Here is a 15,262-nt window from a genome sequence, read left to right as displayed (position 1 = left end):
AAGTCATAGTCAAGTCATAGTCAAGTCATAGTCAAGTCATAGTCAAGTCATAGTCAAGTCATAGTCAAGTCATAGTCAAGTCATAGTCAAGTCATAGTCAAGTCATAGTCAAGTCATAGTCAAGTCATAGTCAAGTCATAGTCAAGTCATAGTCAAGTCATAGTCAAGTCATAGTCAAGTCATAGTCAAGTCATAGTCAAGTCATACTTACATACATTTGTATATTAGAGTGCTCCAAAACGACGCTGCAGTTTTGAGGTGCATTTGCAAGGGGAAAAATGCAATTTTTTTCAGTTTTTGTAAAAATTTTGGCATTAAATAATTACTTTTGCAATTTAATTTAAAAGAATCGAAATGTACACGTAATTGTCGTTCTAATAAGATATAAAAGACAAAAATTGGTTAAAAAATGTTAAAGTTATTAAAAAATCGCCAGGCCATTAACGTGTCTCAGGCCACTAGAACAAGAAATGTAGAAACAAAATTAACATATTTTGAGAAATATTAAAATAAAAGCACATTTTTACTTAAAATATATCCATATTTATTTGTATATGAGTTTTTGTCTTCGTAGGATATCGTTAACCTATTCGCAGGTATGACCAAAAAAATTAAATTTTTTTAACGGCAGTTTCAAAACTCCAATTTTAAGTTTTTAAAAATTTTGTTAAACAAATTTCAAAATATTGGGATTTATTGAGAACATAATAGGGAATAAAAATATGAAAAAAGTATGAAAATACCTCCTATAGTTTCTCCGTACCTGCGATTTAAATTTTGAGATTTTCGAGAAAAACTATTTTTTGGCCATATTTTGACGAATGAGCCGAATTTCTTTACTGTTATGATTTTTAAGCAAAAGCTATTCAGAATATTATATTCCAGGTAATTCTAAATATAGTCTGAAAGTTTTACTAAAATCTGAAAACGTTAACCCTTAAATCGTGAAGGTCAAAGGTCAAATTTTTCAATATTTGGAATTTCTCATGAAATTTTGATCATTTTTTCCCCTTGTAAATGCACCTCAAAACTTCAGCGTCGTTGCGGCACCAGTTAACGTTATCCTATCATCCTAATATTTTACATAACGAGTTTCTACAATACATAGAACCATTCTAGAGGGGGGGAGACGGCCTGTACCTAGAAAATTTTTATCGTCCATACAATCTTGGAGCACTCTAATGTATATACTTGCACCCATGAGATTTGAAATAATGCGGCTGTCTGTCTAATGAAACAAGTAATGAAGATTAACAAAAGTTAAACCTTCCCTATGAATAGCGAATGATAATAGTTAATGACCTTTGACACTAGTACTATAATTATACCAACTCTATTATTTATTTTTATTATATATTTTTTTGGTCAATAAAAACTTTCAAGTTCTAGTTGTTCTACATCGTTGAAGTTAAAATGGAAAGTTATATGACCTTTATTCAATGTGAACAAATTTGAAAAGAACGAATAGAATGAAATAAAAATGAAATTGAAATTATGAGCACAAACAAATAATAAAAAAAAGAGTCAAATTGGGGTTAACATGTGGCAAAACAACTAGCCACCAATTACATAAAAAAAACAAACACTATAATAATAAAAAAAATATATATACAGATACAGATACATAGATTTTTTATCTAGATTTTATTTAATTTTTTGTTAGAAAAATAATAACAATAACAACAAAAGAGAGGGGCAAAACGGTTGTAAACAATTATTGTGGTTAGCTTTTTATACAAAAATTGCAAATCCACAATACTGAAAATTAGGAATATCGACGCTATTCAAAAGATGACGTTTTTAACAGCAAAACAAGACACTTTTCCACTTGAGTTAATATGATCTAATCGTTAGAAAATTACAAATTTATTATATCTATGTACCTACATTTATTTATCTAATAACATATGTATATAGTATATACATATTTATTATTGCAATTATTTTGTATCTGTTTTAGTTTTGTTGCAATTTAATCTTATCTAGCTGATAATTATTATTAGTTTTCTTCTTTTTTTTCTGAGTGGAAAAGAAATCTACGTATTTGCTGTAAGTTTTTTTTTATATATGGGGCATTTCATGTCAAGTGAACCAACTTTTGAAATCGATGTCTTCCGATCGGGATGAAATTTGCACCAAGGTTAGCTCTATTGGATAGTAACTCAGACACAATTTTTCAACAACATCGGTCGAGAACTCTCTGAGTTATAGGGGGTAAAATTTTGACAATTTGGTCAAACAGGGGTTTTTTCTTATCCATGTAACTTATTACCTATTGTTCTTAACAAAATGTGTCCCAAATAGTATAGATAGCTATTTCTTCGATCTTTCGAAAAAAAATATTTAAAAAAAAAAATAAAAATTTTTTAATATTTTTTTTCCGAAATCAAAAACTTTTTTGACTTTTTTTTAAAATTTTTTTTTTTTTTTTTTTTTTTTTTTTTTTCTTAAAATAAAGTTTAGATATTTTCCTTGAACACCTACTTGGTCGCTTAGTGGGATGCGAGTGGGATATCTATCAAAATAAATATTTTGTAACTCAAAACATAACATTTTTGACTTTTTTTGCAAAATCAAAAACTTTGTTGACTTTTTTTTTTCAAAATGGACCCTTTTTTAATCTTTTTTTTTAGGTCAAACAAAAGCTTAGATATTATCCTTGAAGACCCTTTTGGTCGCTTAGTGGGATGCGAGTGGGATATCTATCAAAATAAATATTTTTTAACTCAAGACTTACAATTTTTGACTTTTTTTTTTGCAAATACGATTTTTTTTCCAAATGGGCCCTTTTTTTAAAATTTTTTTTGTAGTCAAAAGAAAGCTTAGGTCCATTCCTTTAAGATATTTTTAGTCCCTTAGTGGGATGCGAGTGGGATATCTATCAAAATAAATATTTTGTAACGCAAGACATACAATTTTTTAATTTTTTTTTGCAAAATCAAAATTTTTTTCCAATATGGGCCCTTTTTTAATTTTTTTTTTTGCTCAAAAGAAAGCCTAGATATTTTTCCTTTAAGATATTTTTAGTCCCTTAGTGAGATGCGAGTGGGATATCTATCAAAATAAATGTTTTAACACAAAAATTGTATGTCTTGAGTTACAAAACATTTATTTTGATATATATCCCACTCGCATCCCACTAAGCGATCAAAACCATCTTAAAGGAATAGGCCTAAGCTTTCTTTATAGCAAAAAAAAAAAATTAAAAAAAAGTCAAAAAAGTTTTTGATTTTGCCAAAAAATCAAAAATTGTATATCTTGAGTTACAAAATATTTATTTTGATAGATATCCCACTCGTATCCCACTAAGGGACCTAAAATATCTTAAAGGAATGGACCTAAGCTTTCTTTTGACTAAAAAAAAATTTTTAAAAAAGGGCCCATTTTGAAAAAAAATTCGAATTTGCAAAAAAAAAGTCAATAATTGAATGTCTTGAGTTACAACATTTTTATTTTAATAGATATCCTACTCACATCTTCCTAAGTGACAAAATAGGTCTTAAAGGAAAAGACCTAAGCTTTCTTTTGAGCAAAAAAAAATTTTTAAAAAAAAGTCCCATATTGGAAAAAAATTTCGATTTTGCAAAAAAAAATTAAAAAATTGTTACAAAATATTTATTTTGATAGATATCCCACTCGCATCCCACTAAGGGACTAAAAATATCTTAAAGGAATGGACCTAGGCTTTCTTTTGAGCAAAAAAAAAAATTAAAAAAGGGCCCATATTGGAAAAAAATTTTGATTTTGCAAAAAAAAATTAAAAAATTGTATGTCTTGCGTTACAAAATATTTATTTTGATAGATATCCCACTCGCATCCCACTAAGGGACTAAAAATATCTTAAAGGAATGGACCTAAGCTTTCTTTTGACTACAAAAAAAAAATTTTAAAAAAAGGGCCCATTTGGAAAAAAAATCGTATTTGCAAAAAAAAAAGTCAAAAATTGTAAGTCTTGAGTTAAAAAATATTTATTTTGATAGATATCCCACTCGCATCCCACTAAGCGACCAAAAGGGTCTTCAAGGATAATATCTAAGCTTTTGTTTGACCTAAAAAAAAAGATTAAAAAAGGGTCCATTTTGAAAAAAAAAAGTCAACAAAGTTTTTGATTTTGCAAAAAAAGTCAAAAATGTTATGTTTTGAGTTACAAAATATTTATTTTGATAGATATCCCACTCGCATCCCACTAAGCGACCAAGTAGGTGTTCAAGGAAAATATCTAAACTTTATTTTAAGAAAAAAAAAAAAAAAAAAAAAAAAGAGAAAAAATTTAAAAAAAAAAAAAAAAAAGTTTTTGATTTCGGAAAAAAAATATTAAAAATTTTTTATTTTTTTTTTAAATATTTTTTTTCGAAAGATCGAAGAAATAGCTATCTATACTATTTGGGACACATTTTGCTAAGAACAATAGGTAATAAGTTACATGGATAAGAAAAAACCCCTGTTTGACCAAATTGTCAAAATTTTACCCCCTATAACTCAGAGAGTTCTCGACCGATGTTGTTGAAAAATTGTGTCTGAGTTACTATCCAATAGAGCTAACCTTGGTGCAAATTTCATCCCGATCGGAAGACATCGATTTCAAAAGTTGGTTCACTTGACATGAAATTCCCCATATGTATATTTTAGTGAAACCTTATTCTCCGTACGTAAGGTATGAGTACGTAATTAGATGTCTATTGGTGTTTCAATATTATTTGTACAATAAGTACTTAATCAATCATTTACTTTTATTTTTTCCAGGTATTTAATTGTCTCGACGTAAGCGACGTTGGTAATGTTTATCAATTATTGATTACTTTGGTATTTTTAAGAAGAATATTGATGTACTTACAAAAACTAATCTTAATGAAGATTCTTAAGCGAATTATTTTTTAAGTCATACATTTGTGAACCTTTTGTCAGAGGAATTACAAAAGATCCCAATTGACAAATATTCTGAATATGTAATTTCTCGGAGGCCACTGCGTATTAAGATCATAAGTGATTGCAGATCGAGATTAATTGTAGACTCTTCCAGTGAAAACAACAACGTTCGGAGGAATAGAGAATGTGACCATGGTGGTGAACTCGTAATTGTAATAAAGCGAAACTTCAATTATACATTGATAATATCGCCCCTTTCCCCCCACTCACGACTCATTCCTGGACGTTATGAGCATAAATACTGGAGATATTGTTGTTCTAAATCTTCCACATCCGCGGACTGTCCAGATAGACGAATTCGGTACAATTAATGAGGTCTTCTCTACAAGAGTAAATGTTAGATGCTCAAGCTTCCCAGACATTCCCACCTGTCAAGCCAAATATGCCCTTAAATCAAACCACTTTGTAGAGAATAATGACATTGTAAATTAGTAGGCTCTAAAAAGCTGTGGTCTCCTATTAAGATTCTGACTGGTACAAATGAAAATAAGATCATCGCTGATATTGCGTTTAATAAAAAATGCAAATGAGATGCACAATACAATTCTGCGGGCAATTCATAATACATCTTGCTCTGCTGAAATTCTGAGCAGTGGGATGTTACTTTCTAATTCAATTCGAAAAGATCTCGTTTCGAACTACAATGTATTTAGCACACAATTTCGAATATATTCCTTACGCAGTAATCGCTCTGCTCTTTTAATCCCAGTGAAGTTATGATGGTTTTGATATGAAGTTATCTCCAACTCAAAACCCTCAAAAGCTCTTGGACGATATCACCATTTGTCGATGACTTGGATCTAATAGTTAACTGTAACAAACAGTAGAGTCCACTAGGTCAGTACGTGGCTAGACTCAATGGGACTAATAATCAGGAATAAGATAGCTTCTGTGAACAGATTGTCAGTTCTTTGATTCTGTTGCGACTTTAGGACTGTGTCAGATGAAGTGGCGTCAGTGATATCCTACAGGCTATGAAAGCAGACAAAGTATTTACATCACGAAAATATTTGGATGACGCTATTTATTGCTCGGCAACTGGCGAGAAGTGTAAGCAGAGCTGAATAGCAAAGACGATGGTTAACATCTAGCGACGTAAGGTGGACACGAGAAATGATTCGGCTTTAAATCATATTTGCACCGGTTTGGATATGAAAGTTATCCGTACTGTTATAATAATGTGAACGAGGATGCAAAACATGTATTTTTCAATAGTCAACGATTTATTAATGAGAAAAGAAAGCTTGAAGAGAAAGTGAGGGTTCATATGAATCCGCTGAATGTGACCCAGATTATGCTGATATCAGTAGAAAATTTAAATTACATATGTAACTTCACAAAATCGGTACTTTGGGAGCTCCCACAAAAAGAACAGAGGAGAAGAAGTAAGTGTCTGGTAATATATCCCAAATCCCTCCCTGCATGGTAATACTTAACGGTGGTTAAGCGGCGACTATGTACTAGTGTCCTCTACGATCCTCCTTGAGGACGCTCCACATCTTGATGTTATGCTTCAAGGGGAATTATGGAGCGAAACCGAGGCTCCGAGGTGCTCAGGACCTCATTCCAGGTGAGAATTTAATCTAATTAAATTCGCAGCTGACTAGAGTCTTATCTAGTACAGCGGGGATCCTTTGGTCCCAAGACTTTTAGTCCTGTAGGATCGTTGGTGAGGTCGCTTCGGTGAGCACGCTGTGGTTGTGGTTAAAACCCAAAGCGGGAAGAAGATCGTTGGTTAAAGTACTTACTGATGTTCGGGACACTAAATGTACCAAAAGTGCTGTTGCTGAATACAACAGAGCCACTGAAAGTAGCAGATAGCAACCAGCGTTGTGCTCAGGAAACGTATTGGGGTTTTAGCATTCGTGATGTACTGGTCGTTGGGCTTGGTTCTCGGTCGAGGTCAAAAGTGTGTGTTATGTACTGAGATCGTACTGCTGACTTTGACTTTTATCGACTGGGAACTTTTGAAGTCAGAGAGCATATAACGGACTGGATTACCAGGCCGGATATTGCTGCTTTGATAATTGTCCTGTTCTTGTTAGTTGACTAGCTAGCTATGGGTGACAGGGATTAGATAGCCCCAGCTCTCGAGCAAGGGGTTTGTGCTTTGATCTCTGCAGTCTATGTACAGGAATTTGCAAATTGAGTGTTCCTCAATAGCGTTGACAGAATGACTATTAAGACTACCATGCGGTTTAGGACAGTTGTCCTCTACGATATCGAACAGTGTTGTACCTAGGACAACATTTCCCTTTGCAAAATTAAGAGCCGGCTGCAATAGTCAAAAAATTTTTCCTGGCACTTTGAAATATTGTCCTGGAATTGTCAAACCTAAAATTAATACACTGCGTTTCTAATTTAAATCTTTTTAATTTCAAAGGTGGATTAGTTTACAAACGTTGTTTATAAAAACATTATAGTCGAATTTAATAATTATTTATGAACTTTGTGAGTCATAAACACAAAAATACTTGAAAATGCGGAGTATTCGTTTAATTGTCTAAAATAATGGTTAAAAATAGCCTTCCGAAATTTGTTTACTATCTTGATAGTAAAAAGCTTTTTCGATACACGTTTCTGTTTTTTTGTTTACTGGCCATGCACAAGCCTCCAGGGTTAATACGTCACATTAAAACAATAGCATTTCAAATCAATAAAATCCATAATTAAACAAAAAAAAAAACAAACTTTATTTAGTATGTAATATTTTTTGTTAAACAAACTACCAACACTTGCGATTAGACAATCTGTATTTAGTTAGATTATTGGTTAAATGTTTAAAGTGACACGTACATATGCCCAGTAACAACATAAACCAAACATTAAACGCAACTTTACACTTCCTTGCCCTCACTGAAGAAGACATCACCAACCGATAAACAACACGCGCTTAACAAAATTTTCATTTTATAGTATAGACACGTTTAAGGATTTCGTTCGGTTTCCATTTATTTACTCACACTCTTCTCACTCTTGTTCAAATCGTACGTTTGCCCTTGACGGTGTCCTTTTTGTTCTTGCTCTCTTCTGTAGAATCTTTAGCGGTCATTAATGCCAGTATGGCAGGCATAAAAGCACATAGAAAAAAAGAATTCAAGAAAAAGCTGAATGGGTCCCCATAAGTGTGTTTAAACATATTACATACATACATATGTATATTTAAATGGTTGATTGTATAACATTTTTAAATTTGGAAAAGAAAAAGGATATTTTACGTTATTCCAAAATGAGAGGCAGAATAACAAATTTTTGAATACCACAGAATAGCAAGAAGCAAAGAGAAAAGTGTATGAAAGAAAAATAAAACTTCCTTTATTGGAAATTTAAAAAAAAAAGTTGAGTATTAAAATGTGTATGTACATATGTTTGTATGTATATAAATGAGCTTTATGGTTAATATAACAGTATAACAGTGTTCCAGTGAGTATAGACGATTAAAAACAACTAAAACTGGGCTCGTCTACAATAACAACAACAATTCAGTCAGTGTACATAAAATACTAGTATTTATGTACATAATGCCATATAAAGCAACAACAAAAACAAAGAGAATGAGAACGTACATATGTACGTATGAATAATGTGTATTTAAAGGAATTTCTATATATAAGTAAGTTTGTGTACTCGCGTAGGTAGTCAAGTCATACCTTTTAATACATTTGCTTGTTTTTTGTTGTCATGTACATACGTATGCATGTGTTTAATGAGTAAACTTGTTTTTTTTTTTGCTCTATTCTTGTTTGGGGGTAAAGTAAGGAGGCCAGTCAATGTCACCCTGTCAGCATTCGAGGAGAAAAGAAATGATGCAAAACTTTTGGATTATTGCGAATTTGTGTGTTCTGGCATTTGTAGCTGTGTTTTTTTGTTTGTGGTTAATTTTTTTTGTTATTATTTGAATTTCTACTGTTGCTTCTTAATTTTTCTGTACATCTTGCTGTTGTTTATGCCTCTTTAGTCATGTACACGATTTTATCCCGTTTTTTTGTTGTTGTTGTTTTTGGACAGAAATGTTTAACATTCATTATGAAATTAAATACATAGGTATTTGCTGTTGAAATTAATGTGTTTTTTTATTGCTAAACTCAATATGAAAACATTGGTTTTATTTCATATACCTAAACAGTAGTGCTTGGGTCCCTCGACTACTACATTGTTTTGGGTACTTGTCAGAACTACAGTCACCCAGATAATAGTACGTACCCCTTATAATTTCTTAAATTTTCCAAAAATTGGTGAGCCGCCGAGTCGTGAAATATTAGGACATTATGACAATTGACCATATATTTCACGGTCAATTGTTTTGGGTTTTAATTTTTTTTTTTGTGAAAAAAATCGGGTTTAAAAAAATTTTTCCCGATTTTGACCCATTGTAGGTCCAACTTAATATGGTCTTATATACGTCGCACATTGACGCCATTTGAGTTTTTTCGTTGCAAAATTCATAACATTTGAACTCTTCAGGTGCCTACTTAGCAAAGTTGAAATATCTGGAAAAATCTATTTTATGGGAAATAAAATAAAATATTTTTTAAAATTATTCCAGAAAAGATTAAAACAAATTTTTTTTTGGAAAAAGATTTTTTGCTTGGTTTTTTCACTGTCATATGTCATTATTGGATGCATGTCTTTTTTCTAAATTTTACCTATAGCAAAAAATGTGGCATGAACGGGAAATTTCAATGAATTTGAAAATATGGCAAATATACAAATTGATAGTTTTTTTTTTATTTTCCATCAAAGTTCAGAAATATTAAAAAAAATGTATAGTTGGTAAATATAGTTTGGAACCATGTATTCCGAGCCAGAAGAATTCCGAAGACATTGATGTATGAATCGTGTATGTAAGTTATTTGGGGGTTTCGGAAAGTTGATTTCAACAGACAGACGGACATGGCTTAATCGACTCCGCTATCTATAAGGATCCAGAATATATACACATCTGCTCAAAATAATAGATACACCTAATTGGAAAAAATTTAAATGGCGGTAACATTGAAAATTTCCTCGCAAGCGTTAAGAATACATCATATTATTAAAATTTCTATCTCGCAATGTCATGTCAGTCAAAAATCTGGCAACTATTTGCTTTCATGTTGATTTTTAAAAACGAATTTATTTGAATTACAAAAAATTATTTGCTCATAAAAATAGATACACATCAGTAATTTGTAATTTGTTTATATACAATTCTTTTTTTGTGCAATTTTTTGTTCCTATTTACGTGAAACAGTAAGTATAATTTAAATTTTAGCAACAATTTTATAAAAAATAGGACTCTTTTGAAGAAAATGGGACGAAATCATCATTGTACCGAAAATGAGAAAAAAATTGTTCAAACGATGAGAAATCAAGGAAAATCATTACGGGAAATAGCTAAGAGCATAGGAAGATCTTTACATTTTGTCCAAAATGCTTTATCTAAAAAACAAAAAAGAGAAACTCGCGGTAGACCAAAGAAAACCAGTCCAGAAACAGATAGGCGGATCGTCCTTATGGTTAAAAAAGACCCTTTCATATCATCGAAAGCTATTTCTGCGGAGCTATGTAACGAAATCAGTCCACAAACAGTTCGTCGTCGTCTTTTACAAGATAAATTGCCGGGAAGAATTGCCAGAAAAGTGCCACTAATGCGCCAAAAAAATATCAAGACAAGATTAGAATTTGCTAAAGAGCACTTACAATGGTCCGGGTGTGAAGGCGAAAAAAAATGGAGAAATATTTTATGGAGCGACGAAACAAAAATAAATTTGTTTGGAAACGACTGCCAAACAAATGTACGCCGACCAAAAGGAAAAGAATTACACGTTAAATTTACAAAAAAGACGGTAAAACATGGCGGGGGAAACATAATGGTTTGGGGTTGCTTTTCATGGAATGGTGTTGGTCCGATATTCCGAATAGAAGATACCATGAATGCTAGTGGGTATAGAGACATATTGGAAAACGTAATGCTTCCATATGCATCGGAAAATATGCCATTAATATGGACATTCCAGCAGGACAACGACCCAAAACATAGTTCAAGATTAGTTAAAAACTGGTTCTTGGAGAATAACGTACCTGTTTTAAGCTGGCCCAGCCAATCCCCTGATTTAAACCCAATAGAAAACTTGTGGAGTGAATTAAAGATAAGGCTTTCGAAGGAAGTTTTCAAAAATAAAGACGATTTATGGGAGAATACGCAAAAAATATGGTACGAGATTCCATTGGAGAAGTGTCAGAACTTGATATCCAGTATGCCCAGAAGAGTGGAGAAAGTTTTACAAAACAAAGGTGGATATACTGGATACTAGCTTTACTTTAATAATAAACTAATTTTTTTAAGATAAAATTTATTAGCTTTTGTTTAATAAGAATTTTTAAAAATGTATCTTTTATTATGAGCACCAAATTTTTCGAAATTTAAGAAATTTAATTTACTTTATAATATTTATTATTAATTATGAAATATTTTGTTTTTGTTTTTTACTCTCCTTTTAACTATAAATAAAAATCGACTGAATTTTTTTTATAATTTTACAATATACCATTATTTTTTTTCGTTTTTAAAAAATAAATTTTGGTGTATCTATTATTTTGAGCAGATGTGTATATACTAGGGTGATCGATTCTTTGACATTTTTAAGAAACCGGTTTCCGGTTTCTTCGAAAAATTGCAATTTAAAATAAACCGGTTTCGGTTTTTTTATAATAACCGGTTAACCGGTTTTTTTGGAAAAATATTAAAACGCCATATTTTATGAATTTTATTTCATTTCAAATGTCAATAACTATATTAGCTTTTTTTAAAAAAAAATCTATTTTCTATTTGGGTCAAATTTGACCCGAAGATCGTTAACGTCAGTAAATTTTAAGACCTTATGAAGGTAAAATAATCCCTTCGGAATAAGTAAAACACAGTTTAAATGCTTTGGAGTATATCGATTTTTTTTTGTTTCTATAAATATGTAATTGAAAATTATATTTTACTTGGTGTATTTGTAGGACATATAGAAAAAAAGCATTGAGAGCATTTCCAGATCACTTGTGACATTTTCTAAATATAAAAAGTCTTCTAAAATAGTTGAAGTATTCGTTTTATTTTTTTGGATTTTGAATATTTTTTAAAGTTTTTAATACACAAAAACTCATAAAAACACACTTTTAGATAAAACCGGCTATTCGAGGAGAAAACCCCAGTTTCTTCGATATTCGAAATGTGAGCTTTTCAAAAACACCGAAACCGACATTAGCAAAAAAAAACGGTTACCCTAATATATACCCTTCTCAAGAAGGTGTAGGGTATAAAGACACAAAATCCTATTTCATACCACTGATAATTATACGTAAAGTGTCCAAAAAAACCGGCAAATTTAAAAACCCAGTTTCCGGTTTAACCGAAAGTCTGTTTTTGAAAAAACCGGATTTGATTATTGTCTTTTAACAAACCAGTTTAACGGTTCCGGTTTTTGTCTTCAAAAAAAACCGGTTTACATTAAATTTTTATTTAATATGAAAAAGTCTCCTTAAATTTATTTTTATTTGTGAAAGTTCATGAATTCTTAAGCGTCTATCTGTATGCAATTATTTTATATCTTTTACGAAATATTGTCGAATGCTACAATTTTCTATAAAATAAATCAATATTTTTAAAAATGGTATCAACGTTTTTCATAAATATGTTTGAATGAGCTTTTAATGAAATATATTCGAGCTTGCCGATACGTAAAATGTTTTTAAGTGGCCACTCCTTTAGATATACAATGTGATTAGGGTTTGTTACGGGAAATTTAAAATTAACGTAATTTTACCTATGATTCAAAACAAATATTTTAGTTCTATTTTATTTGATACTGTTTGATCTTATACACACTTGTAAGAGTAAATGATGATGTTTCCGAAATACAAATGGAGCAAAATTTCAAAAACAAATTAGAATATGCAATCAATATTGCAAAAGAAAACCCTAAACATTTAAAATCAAAAGCTGAAAGTGTTTTTAAACGCGAATTAACTTTATTTGAAGCAAATACCAATCGGAAAAAAAATTTAGATTGTCTTTATAAGGCTTTACTGACGATAAAACCAACATCTGTGGAAAGCGAAAGAGTTTCCTCGGTGTATCCGGGAAACCCCAAACCCTAATTGTGATTTTATTTTTTCTTACTTTGTTTTCAACTCTTGGTCGCTTTTTTTTAACTCTAAATTTTCACGAATCTTGACTATAGCCATATTTACTAACTTTTTATAAAACTTATTGTAACAATACATACAAAAAGATATAAAAATAAAATAAATATTGAAAGTATGGAAAGTATGATGCTTTCTACATCATTTTCTTACGTATTCTTTCTTGCTAAAGTTTAAAAGTTTCCATTGTTGCGCCAATGATAAGAAGTATAACGATAAATTAAAATTTACTATATTTTTAGAGAAAACCTAATAAATTTGAATTTAACTTAGAAATATACATTTATATTTGGTAAATATTATTTTCAAATAAATGTTTCCATTGTATTGTCACTCGCTGTATAATATGTAGGGTCAGCATAGCAGACTTATTAAAATCTACATCTTTTTTCGAATGAAATTTTTTAATTTAAACTTGGAATAACGTTAATTTTAGGAATCAATGATCAGTAAGTAAAAGTTTGAAAAGGGACAAAATTGTTTTTTTTGGTTGTTACGCCCTTTTGCATTTCAGGTAACGATATGTATACAAAATAACTAAAAACATTTATTATAATTTGATGAATACATACTTTGCTTTAATATTTATTCTCTTTATTTTCTTCTAGTACATCATCACTATTATATTCACCAGTTTTTTGGTCTTCGTTAATGCTATGACTACCGCTGGGACAAATATCTGTCATTGTGGACATTTCAGTATCTACTCCCAAACCTACTAACAATTCATCGATATCGGAGCACTTTTTGCGGGCCGTATTAATTGAGGAACGTATATATTTCATGTGACTAAGAAATTCTTCACCCTCTTGAAAGGATTCCTTCAGTATGTCTTGGAGATTTTGTATAATTTCATGTTCATTGTTTTTATGATGATAATCATAGTTGTTTACGCAAAATTGTGTATCACGCTGAAGATCTTCCAACTTCTCCTTTTGTAATTTAATGATATCGTTTAAGGAAGACATAGTAGTATCTTAACTGAAATGTAACAAGGGAATTGTAAATAAATAAGGATTGATTGATATTTTATGCAATTACAATTAGTTTAATTTTTATATTTATTTTTGTCTGCTTTGAGCGGTTAATATGACATTTAAAATAGAAAATGTCATAATTGTACAACAAAAGTGCTGCCAAGTTTGGTAAGTTGAAAAAAAACTTGCAACTAATGATTTATTTTTTGAGGCTGGCAATGCCAACAGAGTTCAAGTGTTGTTAACTTTTTTTTATATTATACATACATTCAAAATAAACGTGTGAATCATATATATTTATAAACTTTTAAATAAATGGTTATTAAAAATAATAACAAATATATAATTACAATAAAAATATGTAATATTTATTGGAATAATTATTTTTTAAATAGTTAATAATTTATTAAATAGAAGACTCATTGAAAATCTCACATATTTTTATAATAGTTTTAAAATCGTCAATAATTAATAAATTAAAAAGTTATTTTATGTAATTAGTGGTTGGTATCGTATTTTATTTCTTTCTTTTCATATATTTAATTTTATCGGAATTATTTTTATAAATTTTTTGTTTTCACCTTGTAAAAATCGCTAAAATAGTGTTTTCCCCATTGCCGGTTTCAAAAACGCTAAATAACCATCACAGCACAAATTCCAATCAATAGTAGAAGAAAAAAGGCATTAGAACATTAAGGAGAAAACTCTGGAATATTTTTCAATTAAATTGCCATAACTTTGAAAATTTGTGAATTCTACTTATTTTAACATTGCAACATTTAACAATAAAGTGTTTTTCTTCTAAATAAAATTAAAACACGAGGAATTCAACCCAATTTTCTGCTAAAGTTGAAAAATCCATACACAAAAAAAAAACAACATGGCTGCCCCATTTGATTTAGAGGATTTGGGTAAATTAAAATCGTTTGTGGAATTTGTTGCAGCAAATCCTGCTATACTAAATATGCCACAATTGGAATTCTTCAAAAAGCTTATCGAACAATTTGGTGGTAAAGTGCCCGAAGGCACATTCCAAATGCCGGCCGGAGCGTAAGTTTTTCATTTCTATAGTAGACACCTACAGCACAAAATGCAATGCGTAGATACTACACACATCCATACATCATAGTATTTGTTAATGGGTGTGTGTGCGTGTGTTTGGGAAAAAATTAATGTTTGCTTGTTTT

The 15,262-nt window shown here is 30.4% G+C and overlaps 1 protein-coding gene across 2 annotated transcripts in view; it reads left to right on the top strand.

Moving 5' to 3' along the window:
• Window positions 1-14,731: 14,731 nt before the first annotated feature.
• LOC135956364 (hsc70-interacting protein 1-like) overlaps window positions 14,732-15,262 on the top strand; it is a 33,297-nt gene continuing 32,766 nt past the window's right edge. Inside the window, exon 1 of one of the 2 annotated variants that reach the window (XM_065506822.1) lies at window positions 14,732-15,125. In XM_065506822.1, the coding sequence (XP_065362894.1) occupies window positions 14,956-15,125 (170 nt within the window). In that variant the 5' untranslated portion in view covers window positions 14,732-14,955. The remainder of the gene's footprint in view (window positions 15,126-15,262) is intronic. The other variant, XM_065506823.1, reaches the window with a different exon arrangement.

Source organism: Calliphora vicina, chromosome 4 (genome assembly GCF_958450345.1).
Source record: "Calliphora vicina chromosome 4, idCalVici1.1, whole genome shotgun sequence".
Lineage (NCBI taxonomy): Eukaryota > Metazoa > Arthropoda > Insecta > Diptera > Calliphoridae > Calliphora > Calliphora vicina.
The sequence above is the reverse complement of the archived record's forward strand: the minus strand, read 5'-3'. Positions and strand labels throughout refer to the sequence as shown.